Raw genomic sequence first — 24,108 nt, 5'->3', positions numbered from 1 at the left:
TTTCTTCGTTTTTCTCATCAGTGTGTCATTTAATTCACACAAAGAAAGCTGTGTACAGTACCTCCGTACCTCCTCTGTTATTGACACCACAGTTGCTCAATTTAAGAGTCTTGCACTTTTCAGAACCCCCAGACCACAGAATTAAGAGGTTCTAGATCTCTGTAATACTACAGTAGGTGGATATAATCAAAGTAAAGTATACTCATTTTATTGTTTATATTAGAGTGTAACCTTCCAGACTACACTGAACATTTCACCTAATGATGCACATTTACAGTAGCAAGGCTATTGTTTTAAAAGAGAGACATACCTGTACAGCCATAGGGACCAAATCCAAAGGTTGCTGGAGCACAAGTATCACAGCATCGGCCAATCACATTGGGTTTGCACTGACATTGACCACCAAACTTACTGCAGGAAGGACTTACAGAGCCTTCTGCATTGCACCTGCAGGCTAAAAAAAAACTTATACTAAATTATTTATTCAAAGGACCATCAATGGCCTTTGACCATCAAATTAAATTAACTTAATTACAATAATACATTAAATGATGTAAATATCTTGTTGATATATACATTTTTGTCTTATCTGAAAGTATGCTAATTATGTTGTAGCAGTTAATATTGGGTAAATAAACCCAGGCACTTTGAAACAGGCACTGAAAGCTTATTATACCAAAGACTTTTAAGAATTTGATTTCATAACCAATTCATTTTTTATACTTTGAATACATTTTGTAATATAGTTAATGATTAAGACCTGACAGATAATATTATTAAGAATTTCAGATGTTTGCTTATACTTTTTTTATTTAAATTAATTCTTACATCTAACCATTCTGTAAAAATACTCTAACAATATCTGTAATCATACGTCATACTGTAACTTATGATCAGCATTACAAAGTCCATGTACAACACAATCTTCCTTTGGTATTCACATTTGATTACTGACAAGTAATGACTGTAATTATTGACAAGAGGTGCAACACTTGGAAATGCAATTACATTTAAAAATAATTCACAATCCATTTTCAAATTTAGAAGAATAATTTCATGTCTGTATTGTTGAGGTGTTGGCATGTTTATTGTATTTAGCAATATTACCACTAGAGGGTCATGTTTCACAAATATTAGGAAGAAATGTACGGAGAGGAAGCACAGAAATTGAGAACTAGTGTGTAAGGACAAATAACACAGAGTCAAGTGTTACAAAATGACCTGGATAGCTGGATTATAAAGTCTAATTTTGAAAATTAAGAGAAGGAGCCAAGGTACACTGCAAAACTCCACTGCTCACTTTCAGTTACTATTCATAGAGGTAGAGATCCAATTAATTTCCAATTTAGAAAAAAAATGTATAAGCTGAACTGGCACAGATTGACTTTTTGACAGATCTGGAATATTACAGGTCAAGTACTTACACACAGCACCATTGTGTATGCGAGCTGACATGCTGGCAATAAGCCTCTCACACACATTAGGTAAGATCTGAGATCCGACTTCAGATGCAATCTCAATGCACTGGTACCGTCGATACTCATCTATATCACTTTGGGAGCAGAAATTCTGAAGGGACTCAATCTGTGGAATTAAACCCATCTGGAAAGCAAGGAAATACTGTCTTAAACAATATTTTCCAAAAATAGATCAACTCAAAACAGACGTTTTCTGAGCTACACATAATGAGCGCAGCAACATTTTTAGCAATTTCTAAAAGTCTCCAACTCACACCAGACCCTGGCAGCATATCACTCCTACACTTAAATCTCTACATTGCTTGCCTATAAAGTCATACATTGAATATAAGATCTTGTTACTGACTTTTAAAGCTCTTAATAATATGGTTCTATCATATATATCTTAAGTCCTTGATGTTTACACTCCCTACTTTAGGCTCCATTCAGTTGAGGCTGGTCCTTTGCCCACTGTACTTAGGACTAAATTTTGGAATTTTTCTGTTGCTGCTCCATTGTTATGGAATGGCCTTCCTCGAAATCTTCAAGATACAAATTCTTTGACTCTTTCAGTTTCAGATATAAACTTAGAATTCACCTTTTTACTGTACTTTTTTTCTTCTTTATCACTATTGTATGGTGTCCTTGGCTTTGGAAAGGTGTTTTATTTCTTTATTATTAGTAGCAGTAGCAGCAGTAGCTGGAGCGGTTTTTCATCTCAGGAAGGATTAAGGATTGGGATCTGGAATTTACCTCCTGTTGTATTAAGGTTAAATGTTCCTGTTATAAACCATTTATGGGTATGTTGTTAATCTAAATATTGTGGAGTGGAAATCGGATCTAAAATGTGCATCTAAAAAGCACTCCATTTCATTTTAAATTTCTGCACAGAGTTATGTGTGTGGAATTACTTTTTCCTTGCATGTAAAACTGTAATACAATTTTACTTTAGAAGCTAGAACATTTGGTTCTGGAGGTACTCTAGGAGACGTGGCTTGCAGTAGGAACAATACCAATGAATGAAATAATAACCTACATTATTTCAACAAGCTTACCGAATCAATCAGGGTGAAGGATGACTGAGAATTTGCATTAGATTGGGTTTTAAATGTGATATCTATTTGATAACTCCCATCAAGGTCCAAGCAGATGGGCATATCCCAGATGGCTATTCTGAAATCAAACAGTTATTTTATAATGATGAGGAACAATACTTTGACTTTATCTTTCTTAATAATAGGCCATTGTTAAAGGAAGAATTGTTAATTTTGCTTATATTTTTTTAAATTGAGGTTACATAATTGTAGGCTATATTTGTGGTATGTACCATAAGTGAGATATAGTATATCCCTGAAGGACTGCTTGATTGGTGCATAGTGGTACAAAATCAATCTTGGAAATGTTCAACTTTAAATATCAAGTTTCAGGTCAAAAGGCTTTGTTTGTAATTTTTGTTGATGTGTAAAGTTAACCTTTTCATGTCTTTATGATAAATATATTAAGCAACAGATCAAGACATTATTCTAATGAACCATTTAACTGAATAAGGAAAATGCAGAAACATAATACAATCTGTAGCGCCCACTGATTAGTAATACAATATTTACACAAACCAAATAGACACAGACATCTTAATATGGTTTTAGTGATTTGTTTTTGTAGCATTAAATTGGATTTTTGACAAGGGAAGCTTACCTTGCCAAGCCAGAGAGAGTTACTGTTTTGGTCTGTGTTTGTTCCTCTGGGCAGCGTCCGTCAACAGGTGAACTTATAACAGAGACTTTCATGTTTGCTGTCCAGTCATCTGTGGACTTAAGAATGCATTAGAAGTTAAAAAATGCTTCTGATAAAATTGTATCGATGTTTTCAAACAATCCAATCCCAGATATATAGTATGTATATATAAATAAATCAAGTAATAGGTTTATTCCATGCCGAAAAGAGAAGAAAGAAAACACGTTTCAGCTGTGAAGCCTTCTTTGGGTGTGGACACTGGTCTCTTTCCAGCATGGAATAAACCTATTACTTGTTCCTTTGCAGCCTACGCATGCTGACGCAGCTACCCACCTGAACTACTATAAATATATCAATGTTAATTTATTATTAATATTATTATTATTGTTATTTTGTGTTCATTTCTCATTTATTTTGGACATTTTTATTTTCAGGTGTTAGTTAAGAAATAAAGTATAAATTATTCCTGTAATATTATTCATTTAAAGAACCAACAAGAAATATTGTGATTTTTTCATTTTTCATTAAATCATTAAAATGAACAATCCATGCTTACTTCAGGTTCAAAGTGGATCACTACAAAGTATTGCATTGAGAAAGGGACTTTTGTGACATTGAACCTCAGTCCTGCTCCATCCTGCACCCTAACAAACCCTGGGCCTGTCCATGTGACAGGTCTGCCTGCCACTCGCTCTCGAAACACAAGCTGGAGTGGAGATCCTGGGTCAAGGGAAATGGTGTTCTGCTGCAAAAGATCCATGAGATAAAACAATATACAGTATTTCCAGTGTCAGCAACAAGTATCAAAATACTATTCCACAGTACTGAACAGTGTTCCAAAATGAACTAGGTCACTTCAGAATAATCATCTGTTATTACAGGAATTTAAAACAACCATTAAGAATGTGAAAAACACAGAAGGACAAAGTCAGAGGGAAAAATGTTTTCAATGGGATGTAAACTAAAGAAACCTTGTATATAATCCCAGAGCCTTGTATTTATCACAAACAAATAATGTGAAAAGTCCTTCACAGGAGAAAATGTGATAGTACTTGATTAAAAGTTGAAGTATTAAATGCATAAAATTTTCAGATTATGTTTTAAAAATTACTTGCTCTTGTCTCCTTTCCCAGACATTCTGCTTATTTATTCTGGTCAGGACAAATTTCCCATTTTTGTACTTAAAGTCATATCCTCTTTGGCGGAAATAATGCTCGCACTTTGGCAGAGCTGTTGGTTTTACCTGGAAAGACAGTTTGGAATATTGACAATAAAAAATTAATGTCTTTTTGTCTGAAATTAATAGTAAAATACAGTTAATAATAACATAAATTTAAAATCTAAAAATTAAATTGGTGTATTGCCATAGTAAGTAACAGCAACCAAAAATAGCTTAGAACATGTTATATAAAGCTAAGGAATATATCCAAAGCTCTGGCTCTCCAGTGCCATATATTGCTGAGCATTGCTGGATGCTTAGTCTAACTTTGTAATCCCTGTGGAGAGCTGGTAAAAATGGTTTGCTTTAATAATTTTAACTGCAAGGGCCACAGGGAAAAAAATATCAAATGAGACTTTAATAAGAGTTTAATAACATCTGCTGTTTTGTTTCATTTTATTTAAGAGTAGAGCTAGAAAGAGAGAATTACTGTAACACTTGATTTACTAAATTGTATAAATTGAATAATGAAAAGAGCAGGATTTGCACAGGTTAAATAAATAAAATATACCAACCAAAGGAGAGGGCCCACCAGTCATAGGTGCAGCATGTTCAGCTTCATAAAGGTAATAATCCAAAGGAGCAAAGAAATAGCCAGTGGCTGGTTCATTACACCTATGGCCAATAATGTGGGGGAGGCATTGACACTGTCCATCTACTGATGAGCACCTACACAAATAAGATTGATAAAAATGTAATTTATTTATGAAAAAAAATATTTTTGCCCCCAAAATGCACTTCTGAAGTACCTAGAAACAAATTTAAAATGTTGGTCTAGGGAGCTTTTAGTGACATTTTTAAAAGAACTGCTACACATTTTTAGTGTATCGGATGTATTTTCCATCCAACCCTTTTCTAACCGTTTCTTCCAATTCAGGGTCATAAGGGAGCCAGAGCCTATCCTGGCAAGCAAGAAATGCAAGCCACTCCGAACATGACAATAGCAACAAATGAGAGAAGACACCAATTGATCAGATTTACTGATCAGCATGGCATTAATTACTTGAATGGAGTTGAGCTGACTATAACGCATACTTTTGCAAGTGCCTATATAAGATCTGAATGTTTAGTCAAATTCATAATCTATGAGGAATTTTATTTCAAAATGCAAGCAATAACCATGACACATTTTAAAGTCACTGTATTTGTTACAGTATGTGAATTATGACTGTGAAAACATTATACGTACATGTTATTATATGCTCCTCCAATATCACAATCGCAAGGAGTACAGATGTGCACTGAATTGCCTAAACCCCAGTATCCAGGCTGCAAAACAGACAAATTATTAGTGAAAAGAGATAGAAAGTTGAGGTTTTTTTCAGTCCATTATTAACACTGTACTTTACTGTATCCTAAACAGAACTAACTGTGGCTTACCAAGCATTCATCACACAAGGGTCCAGTGGTGAAGCGCTGGCAGAAACACTCTCCTGTCACTTGGTCACAGGGAGAAGAGATCAGCACGCTTCCCAGCCTGTTGCACCTGCAAACTGCAAAGCTCAGGATGTTAAAAACAACAGAAACTCCACAATGCGTAACAATGGAGAATGAAATTGAGATATTGCAGTGTTTGTTTGCATATGAATCAATTGATGCTGCTGAGAAAGACATGATAGGTTGTTATGTGCAATTTGGTGATTTGTGGTTGCATCTCTGTTATATTTTTCAGATCATTTTAACTAAAGTAGAGACTTTTAGACCAAGATACTTCTTTTGTTTTAATCAATTTTGAAAATTACACATGAAGAGCTCTGTGCCGATACTTTCGGATCAAGAGCCCAGTGCTGTGAGTAATTGTGCTGTTTTTTCCTAGTCTATTTCTGTCTGTAAAATGTCATCATTTTTGGTCTCTTTTTACAGAAATGTTGTTTTTGCTTATTTATTTGTTTTATTTTTTAAGGGTGCAAAAGCTAAAAAATTATTATGATGAAATTTCTACATCATTCACTGCTATTCACTGAGTTTGATATTTTTGAAGCTGGTTTACAGAGTGTTCTCAAGGAAACTAAATTTTTCAAACAAAAAATAATTTAAATGAACATATTGAGAAAATTACCCATTCTGAATCTATTTTACTGAAGTAACTTCACATGGTACCACAGGTACTCTGCTCTTCCCATTATCGGTCTTGAATCGTTCACATAGAAAATACAAGTTATTCAATCACTTGTGGTCTCTGTTTTAAAATAGTGTTCAACATCATTTGGGCAAAACAAATTATTTAGCAATATCTGACATATTAGTTTAAAGCCTTAAAATAATACTGAATAACACCAAAGTTATCTTGCTTACACTGGCATCCTTTGGGATTATCTCGGTTTATCCCAAAATATCCAGACTTGCAGCGGTCACATCTAAGTCCCTCCACATTCTCCTTGCATTTGCAGTGCCCAGCCACTGTTCCTAAGATGGGGTCTGTGCGAGCCTCACACAGTCCACCATTCACAGTACCTTCTGGGTCACAGTCACATGCTGTATTAAAAACAGATGAAAATGAACTCATCTCATGTTCTGCTCTCAATACATTTTCAAGTAAAATAAAATCATCACTGAAATAACTAGAGTGGCATTCAGAAGGTAATAAATGAGGTTATTTATTTGTTATGATCAAAATGAGAGCGGAATGTTCAATCTTGATTTACTGTCATACAGCACAAAACCATTAATTCAAGACAACAGAAAAGGCTATGGGTGGAGTTTATGTATGGGCAATTCTTATGTAGATATTTACCCATACACATTCTGAATCAACCCTTTGTGACAGAGATTATGAAGAAAATTACATTTGATTAGGGAAGCAAGGTGGTGCAGTGGTTAGGATTGCTGACCACATTGTGATTGTGTCTGTCTTCCCTGCGATGGACTGGCATCCCATCCAGGGTGTACCCTACCTTGCACCTTTTGCTTGCTGGTTCTGGTTCTGTCCCCCCACCCCTGACCCTGAATTGCAAAAAAGCCGTTAGAAAATGGATAGATGAAATTTGGCTACATACGGATACACCCATGAGGGTCAGTCAGAGGTTGCTGTGGGTCTTGATAATAGAAGGGTTTGCACTGCTCACAGTTTGGTCCAGCCCTGTTATTCTGACAGTCATCACAGACACCCCCACTCACTCCGCCACTGGATAAATACAGTGCCATGTTAAAATGACACTTCTCCGAATGTCCATTGCAGTTACATTCTGGAAAGAGAAGTTTTACTCAATATTATTTTAAGTACAGTATTGTGATTATGAAAGTAAACAAATCCCTCACTTTTCTTAAACTGCAGTAAACCTTTTTTAAACCGAGATTGTTGCTGATTAGAAATGGCCACTTAATAGTCATAAGGTGCGTGTTCCAACGTAATTAAAAATAAAGTGTCAGTGGTTTGTAGGTCACTGATTAAACTGATAAATTAATCAATTTTATTTTTGTACTTGTACAGGTATGTGTGTTCAATTCTTCAGCTGGCCTCCAGGGGGCATCATTATAGAAATCTCTGCATCTCTCGCAGTTTAATCCATCTGTGTTGTGCTGGCATACACATCTGCCATGGACCTGCAGCCAAAGAAAAACATTATTTGGAGTTTTCTTAAAAATGATCACATATAAAATCTTGTTTGAATTTAGATATTATAAATTGCAAGGAAGAAATGTGTTAAAACAGCTGAAAACTAGTTATAAACATTGATAGGTACTCTCATCTCAACTATCTGCTTTCATTTTTTTTCAGATCTTAAATAATGGGAATGTTTTATCCAAGAGCATTGTTAATTGAACCAAGAGGAAATTATATGAATATAATCCTTGCCAAAGAGAGACACATATGCATTCACTCTTTGACCTTCACACGTAAGTACAGAAGGTGAGATTGCTGAAATTGAGGTTGAATGATTTTTTATGATTTTGATTGAACAGATTTATCATTTTTTCCTAAAAGCAGATGATTCAAAGAGTCAAGTTAGCCATCTGGCTGTGAAGAACTGAAGTAGAGACCTCTGTATTAATGAATTAATACGATTCTTACCATCCCTTGGTCTCTGAACACATCGCCTCTTGTGTTGTCCACCAGTATGCACTGACTTGCATGGCCATTGCAGAAGCAGCTCCCGCGTACAACCATTTCATACAAAGCATAGTAATATTTGTCCTGAGGGTTGCGTTTCCGTCTTCCCAGCAGATTATCACCCAAAGTGAGAAGCCTTGTGAAGTTTATTCGCAGATTTGTAAGGGTTATGAGCTCTAGAGTGGATAAAATGTATTTAAACATCAAAGAACATAGGCCTAATTTGGTCAACAGGAGTGACTTGGTGGTCAGGTATTCAGTGCTACTGCCTTGTGGTTCTAGGGTTCTGGGTTCAGTTCATGCAGTTCAAGTTTTCTTTTTTTTCTTTTTCTTTTTTTTACTTACTTACTTGAGCTGATCCTAACCAGTACTGGTTATGACATATAGAGAAACACTTATGATGGGCGAAATGGCCTACTGTATTCTATGGTCTTCTCTATACTGAAGCTGGACATCATCAGTGAATGGAAAATTGGGACCACCATATTATGTGTGTACAATTTCCATGTTTTCAAGGAAAAATTGATTAAATAGGCAGAATTAATAAAGAATTAAATACAACACGGCTTGAGAGCTGGTTAATTCTCTACATCAAAGCACTTGCTCTGACTACCCTCTGCATACTTGTTTGTATATTTTGAGAGACAGTTGTTTTGGGAGTGTGAATGTACTAATCTAAAAACATTAGATGTCAATGATGTGCTCTCAGTATTATTTAAATCATTAATCTATGATAATACTGTACAGACCTTGTATATGAGGAGCATATGGGTCATCAATTTCAAAATTGGGATCCAAGGCTTTCAAAACTACCTGCAAAACAATCAGCATTTTTATTTTGTTCTAGTTTTCTAAACTAAATCCATTTAGACCTGAGGAACATAAACAAACGTTATTAACTTTAATCATTATGGTCTTCATGTACTGCGTGTTTGATGCAATGTTTTAAAGGCATATGCCTAAAAATATAAAACTGTTGACCCATTCCCTTTGTTACTGGTCACTACCTTTATAGGGTAGTACTCATGATTTAGAGCATGTGATGAATCCCTGGAGTCCAGCTATTGTTAAGTCTAAAGGGCAACATTTTCAGACTGCAGTAGCTATCTTGCATAAACTCAGTCTTCGCTTTGTTCCAGTGGGCTGTTAGTGCCCTGCCTTCAACAGAGGTTTCATCATCCAGCCCAGGTGGAAGTCCTGAGGTCTTAGGTAACACTTACAGTAAAGAAAACCCTTGTTACATATGGAATATTAACATAACAATATTAAAATATTACATTAAACATACACGAAATCTGATGAAAAAGTGCCTCACCTTATTTCTACAGTACATGATCATGTCCATTGAACTTAGGCCATGGAAAATAATAACTAAGGTTTCTACTCTTAAGAGACATGACGAAAACTACAGTATGTATGCTGACCATTCTCTTTAGGGTAGATTGAGGGCAATCATTGTGTTCAGTGAAACATTGATGGAGTCCTGGAACAACAGTTTTTCTGTTCATGAAATATTATTCAAAAACATTTATCTTCTAACATCATAACCTAAAACCACTCAGTGCTAGCATTACAACTATACAACTTCAAGAAATCAAAGTCAAGCTATTTCTGTGCCCAAGATTTTCACCTGATCTGATTCCAAGAGAACATCTGTGGGACCAGCTCTACAATGCCATAAATAAGAGACAACAGTGACTGGCCTATTCTTTTGCCAGCTCTCTTCATTGGCATGTATAAGTGCTGCCAGATTATTAATACTTAGGGGAGTCACGTTTCCTATTGAAAATCAGTCAGGATTTTTTCATCCTTTGTAATTTGGTTCAATAACTAAGTTTAAATTGTTTCATCCCATCTTTTAGATTTGAGTGTTGTATTTCATTTATTGCATTTGCTCTTTTATTATAGATAATGTGTAATTTTAGGCCTTAATTGCACAAAGTCAAGTCATTGAAAAGTGCTAAGACTGCTTGGAGTAACATTTTTGTGTGACAATTGTCTACAGTATTTACACACAAAACAAATGGAAGGTCTTGCCTTCTCTTTAACTTTAAATCTTTAACTCAAAACAGTGATTCAGATAGACCACATTCACATGAAGAATTTTTTAAAGGACTGAGGTTAAGTTGCATAAATGTATATGATCACGTTTTGCAGGTCAATAGCCTACCTCCCCATCAGTGGATGGCTCAGTTCCAGAGTATCTTGAATCACAGATGACGTCTTCTAGATTATCAGATGGACCTTCTGGGACTGAGGGAAATGAGGCCTTACAGTCCTGGGCAAAATATCTGAACACCTTCCAGGTTCTCCCATTGTCTTTTGACCTCTCAACTAGCATAGCAGCAGGACGAAAAGTCTGTTAGGAATTGGGGAAAATACTCTGTGATGAGAACAAGGTTATTATTTAAGGAAAGTAGGGTAGTCAGGACTGTGAATAGAACCCTGACTGGCAGTGCAAAAGGCCAGTGGTTCTTATATGAATTCTGAAATCATGCTATCATGTGGTTCGAGATTCTGTAGCTCTTGTTTCTCCAGCAGTCAGATAGTATCAAGTAGCAAGTGACATCAAATAGCAAGCAAGTCAATTCAGGATCATGCGGGGAATAAAGTATGCAAGGTAGGATAACTCTGGAAGGGATGCCAGTCCATCATTAAGCAATCATTGAAACATTCCAAATTTCTACAAATAAAATATAGACATATATATATCCATATATACTCCATTAGTTTATAAATGCTTTAAGAAGTTGTTTTAATGAGCAAATATTCATTTTTGCGTCCTGGAGTCTGATACTTTTGTACAGTACATTTTATTTAAAAACACAACAATACCTTGAATGTCAGAACAAGGTGACTGAATTGAAAAAGAGCCTCCAAGTTTAATTGGATACTGACATGTTCTACACCTGCAGGTAAGAAGAAAAAAAGTTATTGTTTTGAGAATGTGGTAGCTGTGTATGATATGTAGAACCACATAATGAGATATGATCCTGAAACCTCAGTAAATTTAAATAACAATAATGATTACTTCCTTGCATTTCTATAGAAATTTTCATATCTAAAAATCTCAAAGTGCTTTACAAAGGAGGGAGCCCATTTCATCCACCATGCAGAGCTCATCTGGATGATTACAGTATATTCAGGAACCCTCACTACAAAAAAGTTTCGGTCGAGAAGTGGGAAATGACTTATCTCTTAAATTAAACAAACAAAAAAAATCTTTCATGACCAGTACCTCAGCTTAACAGTTAGTTGTAGAATAGCACTTACTGTACAGCAGAGTGTCACCTGTCTCATTACCTTAACGAGGTGTCACTTATTAGTTTTCCAACACCCCTTGCCTCTTACAGCAGCAAACTAGTATTTTTAAAAGGTCTCCCATCCCAGTACTGACCAGGACCTTGCTTAGATTCTGAGACCTAAAGAAATAATGCTACTCAAAAAAGTAGACTCTGTGAAGATTACTATATATTACAGCAATTGTCAAAGTTAAGACAACTTCCTCAATAAGAAATGTAAGACCAGATGACAAAAAAGGAATACAAAAGATTATGAAAGACAGACATTAGGATGAATCAACAAGTCAAATAGGAGTCAAACTAACAAAGTAACAATGCCAAGAAAGGTTTTGTAGGAATCTTAGTTTTTTCTTAGAGATTATATTGACAAATATGATGGTTTTTGAGATGTGCAGGTCTTTTTCAATGTGGCTTATGTCAGTATTTATGCCTCAGAGATCAGTAAAATATTGAACAGGAAGGGTTTTCATGTGAGGACAACCAGTAATAAACCATAGCTCTCTAAAAGAACATTGACGCCTGTCTCAAGTTTACCAAATACAATCTTTATTGTATATAGATATTTACCTATACAATCTACAAAGAATTTACTGAAAGAATGTTCACTGGGACAGAAAGAAGTTGAACTTTTTGGCCACAAAGAGTAATGTTTTGTGTGGCAGAAACCAATCAGTTTATCTTAATCTTTTATTAAGACTTTCCCGAAAATATATTTACATTTTAGTTATAAAATATACTAGAAAACTGGTAATCCTAAGGAGTTTCTGAACTGTATCTTGGCGTTGCAAGTTTTAGTGATCCCTATGTAAATTTCCATGTCTCCAGTATTATTTTATGATTAACAGGATGAAAAGCTGCAAATAAACCCAGAAGGAGAAGGATATTAAGTGGTCCAGAGTAAGAAACCACCAACAAATCATTAAAAATCTTATCAAGGGCTTTTTCAGTTCCGTCTCTCTTTCTCAAACCTGATGGAAATGGTTCAAGAACTTCATAGGTTACCATATTTTTTGCTAAGAATAGCTAGATGAAATCTTTGGAACAATCGCTGTAACTGCTATCTGTCTAACTGACCAATTGTGCTGAATGGCCTCCTTTTGTTTGCAAGTCTTCAAAAGTGTTGTAATTTCTTGGTTTTGTTTTTCTTAAATGAAAACCATGACTCAGGTATAGGACACATTACTGAGAACGAGATTCACATTTGTCTGATATCATATTATTTAAAAAGTGTATTAAAAAAACAGATAACACATACCATTTTCTGATTGCCACCACTTCAATTTTCGATCTGGCTCAAAAGCTGTGATGATATTTTCAATTTGATGACTGTTGGGGTTGTTGTAGAGATTATATGGGTATCGAGAGTCACATGTAAAGCACTTCTGCTCATCCTGCATGATAAAAGAAATAACATTCTTTATGTAAGAAAGTTGTAGTATAATGATTGAAAAAAAGATTCAGTTAAAAATAAATCAAAATGCTTAGAGATGATAAGATATACTAGCCTTTAAAACACTAAATTTATAAGAAAACATTTTTTTGTTGCTCAATACTGTGAAATACTTGGAAATGAAAATATGGCATCACCATGAGCTCAGGAATTAAATAAAAACTGTCAGGATTTAGAAAAAACAGAAAGCTGTATTTTTTTTTCTTCAAATACCAGTAGAAAAAAAAAAGTGTAAAAACCTGAAACTATATGTATATAATCTTAGGTCAGTGCACATCTAATTTGAAAGTACAGTCAAGGCTGCTACAAAACTATAGTTTTTTGTAGAATAAATTGTTATAATTACATTTACTTTAATGAATAATGAAGTATAAATAATGAAAAAGAAATGTAGGTCTTGATTGCAGGACTCATGTAATCATGAGTATATATACTAGCACTATGGAATGCTATTGGAGAAAAGGTACAGATCTGAACAAGCCTTCAGAATGCACTGGTAGAATAACACCCAGAGGTCAGATTCTAGTGAAAATATGCATTCTTTAACTTCCATGAGTACAAAAAAAGTTGAAAATGTGAAGAATAAGTTTAGCGAAATTGAGTAAAAATGCAAAAGGGCCCTATTATACCATTAAATTTACCAAACATTTATCTACATACACAGGACTGGTCTTCAATTTGTAATTACTGAGAAATGCAATGTCACCAAACTGTTTGGCATTGAGTTCATGAGTTGCCTCTTGTCTTTATGCCTTGATAGCCTTTCCATCTTACTGCTAGATCCTGGAAGACTGAAACTCATTAACATCATAGACTGATTCAATCATGCAGAGACACAGTGTTATACTGAACTCTGACTATTTTCCAACCAAATACAAAAGTTTGTCAAAGCCAGTTGAGCTCAAGCTGTTCCTAGTCAGGGCTTTAACATAGCTGTGATTTGAACTGCTATATTGCTGATAGAATATCTATAGGCCTTACACACACGATGTCTTAATAATCATGCAGAAACATAGTACACTAAAAATCTGTCTTTTTTATCTAAAAAAAATCACTTAATTAAATGAACCAGTATCTTTTCTAAGACTCAGAAAATGTTCCCATTTTGTCCTCAGTTGCATTCTCAGAATGATACTGACCTCCAGATATCCAATAATGCAGTACTTTTGTGGACCACTTAATCCACAGGTTGAAGATGCAGAGAGCTGGGCATTGCGACCTATCATAAGATCTCCAAGTGGAGGATGGCATGAACTGACACTACACTCTTCCTGAGTGTGAACTGTGGCCACCAGCACTAGATAAACAGAAGAATATTATTGTTATTTTCCAATATGTGAAAAATAATTCCTACGTTATTTAAAGTGTTAAATTATGTACATCTCTGAGATTACCAATGTAAAGTATGTCTAAGTAAGGCTGTTGGCTTATCTTTGTTAAATGAAGTTTGAAAAAGGTACAGTATATTGGATTAAGCTTGAGTGTATTTATTATTTTTAATCAAATCGGCAAAGGCAAAGGACAGTGGTGAAGGATTATGCACACTTTTCAGAAATAAAATAGCATTGTAATTGAAACTTTAAGTTACTTCCACTCAAAGTCTTGTTATAAACCATATATGTACTATATTGACATATTATTTAAAATAAACCTTTATCATCTGAGAAGGCAGAGTTAGCAAATGTATTACAACATACTTTATATGCAGGGATACTTGCAGTCATTTTTATCCTACACAAATAACTCCAGCCAGTAAAAATTCTACCATTGATTTTCTAAGCACAGAAAGCTGCTTTTTAATTATATTTACCCACATCTTCAATCTTCAAAGCTGCTTTCTTAAAACAGACAAGTACTGTAAATTTCCCTCATACTATACTTGTGTTGTTATATAAGTTTTTACATTCATCCAACTATTTTCTAACTTCTTTATCCAGTACAGGATTGCTGTGTAGCCGGAGCCTATCCTGGCATGCGATGGGCACGAGGCATGATACACCCTGGATGGCACTCACAGACACAAACACACACACAATCACAACAGAGCCATTTTTCCAGAAGCCTATTGACCCACTAGTACAGTACAGTATGTCTTTGAAATGTGGCAGGAAACCAGAGTGCCAGCAGGAAACCCACATGAGCATAGGGAAAACATACACACTCATAACAAACAGCACCCCAGGAATTGAACCTAGGGCCACAGTGCTGCGATGAGGCAACGCTAACCACTGTGCCACTTTTCTGCTCAAGATTTTAAATATATCTATGGGTAGTGAACTCTTCTAATGTAGTCAACCCATTACACAGAATATGTAGGGTTTGTCGAGGCCTACTTTATATAAGAACTTACAAAAAATCATGAGCAGCTGTACTTCTGCCATCTTTAGTGTTTTAGAAGCTGAAATGTAGAGAGAAAAAAGAATGAATCCTGATAAATACAATAACACATTTTATGAAGACAGTCATGATTTTGTGGTTTTAACTAAAAACTTAAGCCATTAACTATAAGAGTTCCAAGAGAAAAACAAGAATACAAAATGAAGAATCTGTTATTTTAACACAGCTATTAAAATAATCTGTATCATCTTCATGACATGACTATGTCCTAAAACATTCTATCCCCCTGTCAAGCATAGGATCTGTGTGAAAAAGAAATCTATCAGAAGAAGACATTTTACTTAGAATGGAGTGTTCAGAAGGTTTAATGAGTGAAGAATCAGAATCAGACTTTGAAAATGACAGAAAACATCAAATGACCTGCTATTTCCTGAGTGCATCTGTATATAAAAGTGAGAAATGTAGAAACATATTTAAATGAGTACAACACACTTGGGCAATATTCATAAAGTACCTATAGTATACAGATATACAATAATCAACTATCAAAAACACACAAAAATGACAAATAAATATACTTGCAACTCATTTACTTTGTTTCAAAATAAATTAAAAAGCAAATTAATTTACTAAAAGTTAAAAGGGTTTTGTAATAAAATGTGACACACTCATTGCCAATATAGAGTATATACTGTAAGCCACTGCCGAATATTTACAGTTTCTCTATGGGACAGATGTGAGGGTAAGGAATGTAGCACTAGACAGAAGCAATAGCCTAGGCAATTGCAATGAAAGTTGTATACTTTCACTAAATGTGACTTCAGGGCACCACTTAATGTGTTTGCAAAAGCTGCTTCTCAGGAATCTTTCACCAGGTGCTGTAACTACCCATTTTACTGCTTGTTAAGTTCAATGCCTTAAGCTGAAATCACAGTGATATTCAACATTTTTAAAGACAAAATATGTATTATTTTCAAATAAAAAGGCTTAATACTGGGTAGGCATGCTGGTATGGCATGTTTAATGTTCTGTCTCACGACTCATGAGTTCTAGATACAGTTCTGGACTTGGATGCCTACTGTGTGAAGTGTATATGTTCTCCATGTATTCATGTGGGTCCTAAAACCTTTCAAAACATGCTGTGTAGGTTCAATGGTGTCTCTAAATTTTCCATGTGCAGACCCTGTAATGGACTGGCGTCCCATTCATGATTTGGTCCTATCTAGCACCCTATGCTTCACGGTTGTCAATACCCTTTCCAGGAATAAGCAGTTTACTGAACAGTTATTCTGATTGGTTTATGTCTCTTAACTGTAGCTGAGCAGCAGTTATCCACCACTTTGTTTGCTTTGTATAGAAAGAAATAATGTTGAATGCAAAGATATCAGGGGTTTGTGAATGATGTCCTTCACACAGCACCATAAAAATTATTTTCTTTATGTACTGTGACACAAAAAGTTATTACACAAGAATTTGGTACTTATCAAAAAATGTAATTAAAATACCATACATGGTTAATTCTGCTCTAGGAGGATTTATGAGTCTTAATCACATGTTTTCACTATTCATTTGTTGTTCTTAAAATTAATTTGAACGTAAATTCAAGTACTTGGTTTCCATGTTTGATTCCACAATTTATCAAGGAAAAAACACATTTCTAAGCTTTACAAATGATACCAGTGGGAAAAAAAATACTAAGAGAGTAAGGAGCTTTTAATAGGAGTGGACCAGTAATTTGAAGCTTTTTAATGTAGTGTTTTTCACTCTGAAAAATGAACCCACATTTCCCAAAGGGATGAAAACTCATCCCTCCCCATCCCCCCTCTACTTCCAGCTGTCTATGTCCCATTTACAGTTGAAACAGACATAGTGTTCATACAAAGAAAATAAACTTCATAATATTTTAAAAGGTAAAATAGACATTTTGGTGCAGATCTAGTCCTGTAAAACAAAAATACCTAACACACAGTAGTAAATTAGATAGTCGCATAAGAGTTATAGAATTATATAACAAAAGGAAATTCAACCCATTCCACTACAAAAAAGTAAAATGGTAAACAATAAAGAAAAACAATAAAGAATGATAATACATTTAAACACAAACTAAACTCACACACAAATTATGCATTATTAATCTAAAAATATTAACTTACAGGATTCCCTCTATGCTGGGCATACATTTTTAAAAGCAAGATGCAAAACAGCAATATTCAAAATAATAAAGCAGAATATATAAATATATTTAAGGTAACAAATATATTTTAATTCCGTTTAAATACACAACTATATATATACAATTTTCAACAATTCAACACTAATTTATGCAAATAATTAAAGGAAAAGTCTATAGCAAAAATAAAATTAATGCTTAGCAATTTATATTTTTCTTTAAAATGTGCAAAAAAGGCTCAGTGCTTTAATAAAATTACTTGTTCTGTGAGTGAAATTCTCACAATCTTACCTGTTTGATGCGGTTAGTGGAATACTGACACTTGCTCAGAAAAAGGTGTTTCAGCATGTAAAGGCACAGCTAAATCCTGCTGAAATATAAAGCAATTTTTCCCCCTTAGGCTGTGTGGTGAGGAAGATAAGGTTTCTTTCAAATCTGACAACTACAGGTCTGATTTATGATTACTTATATGACAGTGTAAATGTATAGTATGTCAGCTCAATACTGAGTGAAGATGAACAACTATTACCACCCCAAATTATATTAAAATTAAAACCTAAAATGAATACATCAAGTAGATTAATATAGGGGCAACAGTGAAGAAGGGAAATATATTTATCTGCTCGGTACACAACACATTAAGACAAACGTAGTATAAAAAAATGCAGCAAGACTCACTCATTCGGCAGTTCCACTGAGGGTTGTCTGAAGACTTGAAGGAACACATCATCCACCTCCCCCTCGACTTTCCCTCTCTGGAAGCCTTCCTTTTCTGGATCGACAAAATTGATACCAGGCGAAGAGCTGACAAGCCCCTTCCTGCCGCTCCCTCCACCGCCACAACCCTCTTCATTGGTTATGGCACAAAGATGGGATCGTGGTCGCCGTCTGTCGCCAGAGGAGAGAAGCAAACGTCTTCGTGATAGCCGTTGCATGTACTGTGGCTCCTCCGACCACCTTCACTCTTTTTGCCCCCTCCAACCCCAAAGCCTTTCCAGCAGCACCTCATCTCCCAGGGTCACTATCGTTTCCTCCTCGCATTGCACTTCCGGACCATCTCTTGCGGCAACCCTGTTGTGGGGAAAGTCTCACTTTGTTCTCTTGGCTTTACTCGACTCAGGTGCAGCAGGGAACTTTATAGATGCCGCCATCGTTAAAGATCTGAAGATCCCCTGTGTTCCGATCCCCGGGACAGATTCACTGGCGCACAGCCCCACTAACCCTCTCCATTGGTGCCACCCATCAGGAGACAATTCAATTCCTGCTCCTCAATTCCCCATCTCACTCCCTTGGCTTCTCCAACACGACCCCCACTTCTCCTGGACCCGTAATGAGGTTTTGGCCTGGAGCTCCCACTGTCACGTGCAGTGCTGTATTTCCCCTGTCTGAGTTTCTGCCACTTCCACCTCTTCAGACCCCTCACACCACATTCCACTGCAATATTCTAATTCGAAACGAGCTTTCTGTAAACAGGAAGCCTTGTCCCTCCCCCCGCACCGCCCGTACGGCTGCGCAATAGACCTACTCCCTGGAACCCTGCTTCCTAAGGGGCGTATTTATTCAGACACCCTTGAGAAATATATATAGTAATCCCTGAAATCTGGTTTTATTCAACCCTCCACATCACCTGCCTGTGCCGGATTTTTTTTCGTAGGAAAAAAAGACGGGTCCCTCTGACCTTGTATCAACTACAGGGGACTGAACAACATTACCATTAAGAATTGTTAACCCCTTACTCTAATTCCAGCGGCGCTAGAATCAGTGCGGGGTGCCACTGTTTTTATGAAATTGGACCAACGGGGCGCCTACAACCTGATCCGCATTAGAGAAGGGGATGAATGGAAAATGGCGTTTATGACCACTCATGTGCAAAATTTGAGTATCTTGTTATGCCTTTTGGCCTGGCTAATGCTCCCTCTCTTTTCCAAACCTTTATGAACGACATCTTCCTGGATATCATTCATAAATACATCCTGATTTATCTGGATGATATCCTTGTCTTTTCAAATTCCCAGCAGGATCATGTTCTCCATGTCTGAGAGGTCTTATCCCACCTTGTTCAGCACAAGCTTTATACGAAATTAGAAAAGTGCATATTCCACATTTCTAGAATTAAATTCTTGGGTTATGTTCTTTCTCCCCTCGGTATCGAGATGGATTCTTCAAAAATTACAGCTATCACTGACTAGCCTCATCCTAAAAACCTGAAACAAATTCAGCGATTTCTTGGGTTCGTCAACTTTTATCGACGATTTATCCGCAATTTCAGCTCCATGGTTGCTCCCTTCACCACCCTCACCTGCAAGGCTTCTAACATGGGTTAATGAAACCCAGAAGCCCACCAAGCCTTCCTTAGGTTGAATCATGTTTACCACAGCGCCACTTCTCGACACCCTCTTCCTCCTTCAGGTCAGATGTGTCTTGGCCGGTCACACGTTCCTCCACAATGCCCCCTGAACAAGCTGTTTGTCTCCAATCAAGTCCGGTCGGCGGTGTTACAGTGGGGCATCAACTCCCGCTTTGCCATACCCTGGATCTGATTTCCAGAGATTTTTGGTGGCCTTCTATTAAAACCAATGTCGCCGACTATATACGAACTTGCTCGGTCTGTGCTAGGATTAAAAACCTCTGTGGTAAGAAGGTTGGCCTCCTCCAACCCCTCCCCGTCCCCGATCGTCCCTGGTTGCATATATCTGTGGACTTCCTGACCAACCTCCCGTTGTCAAGGCAAGACTGCAATAATGGTCGCCGTTGACCGATTTTCTAAATCCGTACACTTTATTCTCCTGCTCGCCTTACCCACCGCCCAAGAGATGGCAGACCTATTCATCCATCATGTTTTCAGGCTCCACGGCATCCCCAGAGATGTGGTTTCGAATAGAGCACCCAAGTTTCCAGGTTCTAGAAAGCCTTTTGCACTTCCCTGGATGTCTCGGTTTCGCTTACCTCCGGATATCATCCCGAGGCTAACGGCCAAACTGAGAGGGTTAATCAGAGTCTTCTGACATTTTTAAGAGCCTATGTTTCTGCCTCCCAGGATGATTGGGTACCCTTACTCCCATGGGCAGAATATGCTCACAACTCTTTAACCACTTCTTCTATAGGACTATCCCCTTTCCACTGTTCAGTGGGATATCAACCCTCCCTCGTTCCAGATACCCCCTCAGACACTGAAATTCCATCAACCCAGGACTACATAGCCAGGCTCCGGAAATTATGGACGGTAGTGAAACATTCTCTTTAGGAGACCGCTTGCCGATACAAAAGGACCACTGACCGATGCTGCAGGCCCCTTCCCCGACTTTGTAAAAGAAAATTTATTTGGTTATCTACTCTGAACCTACCGCTTCATCAGCCTTCCAGCAAATTGGGTCCTCGCTTTATTGGTCCCTTCAGGGTTCTCACTCAGATCACGCCTGTTTCTTACTGCCTGGCTCTCCACCAACACTAGGGATTCACCCCACCTTCCACGTATCCCTCCTTAAACCTATCCATAGGTCCCCCCCCGTCAAACCACAACCACGTCCTCCTCCTCTACGTCTCATTGATGGTCTCCCGGCTTTCACTGTTAACAAGATCCTGGACTCTAGATGGTTCCGAGGCTCTCTTCAATATCTAGTCCACTGGGAAGGCTATGGAGGAGACTACTGGAGGAGAGATCATGGGTCCCAGAGAAGGACAGCTTGGACCGCAGCCTGATCCAGGACTTTCATTGCGACTTCCGAAAGCGACAGACTAGGGCGTCAGGAGCTGCCCGTGGAGAGGGGGTACTGTCACGCCCTCACATAACAAGTCACATAATTCTGATAAATGCTGGTGCATTCCCACGACCTCAGTCAGTCAGACACCAGCCCTATCAAATTCCCGAAAACGACAGTGCACAATCTAATCATCCTATCACATTTCTCGCTTCTCACCGCACCTTCTATTTAAACCTTCTCAACCCTCACTTCACCGCTTGGTATTAAACAGTCAACTGTTTTTCTGAGCTCTTCACCCTCGAAACCTTTTTGCGAAACCTTTCCTCAATCCTCCTGGATAATGACACTGCCTGCCTTCCCGACTCCGACTTCATCTTGCCCTGTTGGATTCGTTCCCTATCCGACCTGCATAGGGTTCGTCACACCATTCGTGACACTGATCTGATGTAATGTCTAATGATTAATGTTAAGTGTCATGGGAGACTGGACCACACTAACTAGCCATGTTATTGTAAACAAAAATGGCTGAATGGGAGCCTTACATCAATTAGATACTAGCAATCAAATGAGCTATATGAGTTGTATGGCTTCTCATTTGTAGACTCTTAAAATAAAATTTCTCCTTTCATTATTGTAGTACTGTTATAATTTAGAGCTTTTTATCATTTATAGAAAGTGAAAATACTTTAATATTGAGTTTATTATGTGAACATATACAGTACAGTATAGTCTCCTTGAAGGTTTTGTTTGAAATAAAGGTTCTGCAGCAAATGTTCACAGCTTATCTTACCATTTGGTCATGTTTCCTGAGAAAAACAAAGAACAGAATAAGAAAAACAAATTGCAGACATACAAAAGTACCTATTTGTTTTGGCCATATCTCTTAGGAGACAAAACATTACAAAGGACTGCTAAGTTATTTGATCAATGCCTTTCAGAAGATTACTATACTAATTCCACAGTTTAAGAAATGTAGGGCATTTGAATTAAGTGTAAGTAGTTCAGCCTGTCTCGGGTTAGCTTACTTTAAATCTTGCAGACAGACTTTTTAAGCTGTTATTAAAATAATGAAAGTGCTACATTACTGTTTTTTGAAAGGTGATAACGTAAGAGCTATGCTCTGTACTTCTGGAATGTCATAAACCATAGAGACAAAGTGTTCAGATTTGAATGTTATTACCCTTCATATTATTAAACTGAAAACCAAAATAATCATGACAATGAGAGTGTCTTGCTCTACAACAAAAACTGCAGATAACACCACCCTCACAACTCCCTCCATACATAAAGATATATAAAATCTACCTTTTCTGTATTTAATCTCTGATTAATATTCAAACATAGATTTGAACTTTATATTGTATTATTGTCTGGTATCTAATAAAATGTTGATGATTCCTCGGGCACCAAAGATGTTTCAGTTTTACCAAAACTCTGCATCATTAGGGTCTTTGTTTTGTATAACCAAATGCCGTAACTAGCAATTCTAGATAAACAAAATCTAGAGTTTGATTAATTAATAAAAGAATGTTTGTAGTCGGTACTTTTAATTGAATATACTGTATAGGAAACCAGGAGGTTTTATCATTAAAGAAGAACGGATACGTGATACTTGGTTGTAGATAAACAACGTATCATAAATTTAAAGATTTACAGTAAATACATTTCACAGATTCTTATAAATGCAGCGTTAATTCCTCACCTCCTCCTAAAATTGTCCAATCAAAGCGTTAAACAGACCTTACAGTAGCTCTCACCAATCGAATTGAACTTATTTTTCGCCTTTTTCCTTATCGTCTAGAACTGAACACCAAACAGTAAACAGCGCTGAACCGAGACGCAAATCAAATCTCATATGAGGGACAGCTGGTCAGGATTGAAAGGTGGGGAAAGCTGAAATGCTCGCGACTGTTTTCATATGTAAGGACCTGTCTTCCAGAAATAATCATTAACAAGATCTTTATGAAAATGACTTAAACGTTAAAATAGTTTGTAGTAGCATAGCGTTACCTGTATGTAACATATACGTTTTCATAAGGGAAATACCAGTTTGTTTAGTATAGATTTCTAGATGTGATTTTTAACAAACAAAACAAACATTAGCAAAGTCAGATCTAATATTTGAATTGTTTATTCAGTTTAAAAATAAAAAAAAGTGTATTTGTGAATTAATTTAACATCTGTTGGCAATAAAATGATTTTTTAAATATTTAGACATAGCTTTATTTTTATTTACATACCATTTATATGGTAACAAATGAAATTAACAAAGTTCACTGACCATGCTTGTGATATCAATGTTATTTTTACTGTCACAGATATTGGCTGAACAGCATTACCTTTTGGATAAAATAGCAGCTAACAGGGCTTTCAGTAATCTGCCACGATGTGTTTAATACAACAGTATTGGATCCACCTCTCTGCACAGTTAAAATGTGGGCCATAATCTTAATAAATTGGTGGCATTGTGAGTCAGTGGTAAGAATTGCTCATCTCAGGTTGTGGGTTTGATTTGATATGGCTTGCCTTCTTTGTGGAGTTTCATTGTATTCACTGTGTTTTCTGGTTTGTGCTGTGTGCTCGTCCGCCTTCCAAAGATATACTTGCTAGACTAATTGGTGTCTCTAAATTGTCCACGTGTGGGCCACGAGTTCGATGGGCATCCAATCCTCCAGGGTGTAGTACTA

At 36.6% G+C, this 24,108-nt stretch overlaps 1 protein-coding gene across 1 annotated transcript in view; it reads right to left on the bottom strand.

Moving 5' to 3' along the window:
• lamb4 (laminin, beta 4) overlaps window positions 1-15,594 on the bottom strand; it is a 31,901-nt gene extending 16,307 nt beyond the window's left edge. The window contains exons 1-19 of the mRNA XM_088923575.1: window positions 15,564-15,594; window positions 14,353-14,510; window positions 13,019-13,154; window positions 11,297-11,370; window positions 10,632-10,820; window positions 9,211-9,274; window positions 8,423-8,637; window positions 7,833-7,953; window positions 7,407-7,595; window positions 6,706-6,885; window positions 5,791-5,903; window positions 5,600-5,679; window positions 4,926-5,079; window positions 4,303-4,434; window positions 3,748-3,936; window positions 3,153-3,268; window positions 2,513-2,630; window positions 1,425-1,602; window positions 311-454 (exon numbers count right to left, since the gene is read on the bottom strand). Of these exons, the coding sequence (XP_088779701.1) occupies window positions 311-454; window positions 1,425-1,602; window positions 2,513-2,630; window positions 3,153-3,268; window positions 3,748-3,936; window positions 4,303-4,434; window positions 4,926-5,079; window positions 5,600-5,679; window positions 5,791-5,903; window positions 6,706-6,885; window positions 7,407-7,595; window positions 7,833-7,953; window positions 8,423-8,637; window positions 9,211-9,274; window positions 10,632-10,820; window positions 11,297-11,370; window positions 13,019-13,154; window positions 14,353-14,510; window positions 15,564-15,594 (2,581 nt within the window). The remainder of the gene's footprint in view (window positions 1-310; window positions 455-1,424; window positions 1,603-2,512; window positions 2,631-3,152; window positions 3,269-3,747; window positions 3,937-4,302; window positions 4,435-4,925; window positions 5,080-5,599; window positions 5,680-5,790; window positions 5,904-6,705; window positions 6,886-7,406; window positions 7,596-7,832; window positions 7,954-8,422; window positions 8,638-9,210; window positions 9,275-10,631; window positions 10,821-11,296; window positions 11,371-13,018; window positions 13,155-14,352; window positions 14,511-15,563) is intronic.
• Window positions 15,595-24,108: the final 8,514 nt, after the last annotated feature.

This window comes from Atractosteus spatula, chromosome 8 (assembly GCF_055471065.1).
Source record: "Atractosteus spatula isolate fAtrSpa1 chromosome 8, fAtrSpa1.hap1, whole genome shotgun sequence".
NCBI classification, from domain to species: domain Eukaryota; kingdom Metazoa; phylum Chordata; class Actinopteri; order Semionotiformes; family Lepisosteidae; genus Atractosteus; species Atractosteus spatula.
This window is presented reverse-complemented; position numbering and strand designations above follow the sequence as displayed.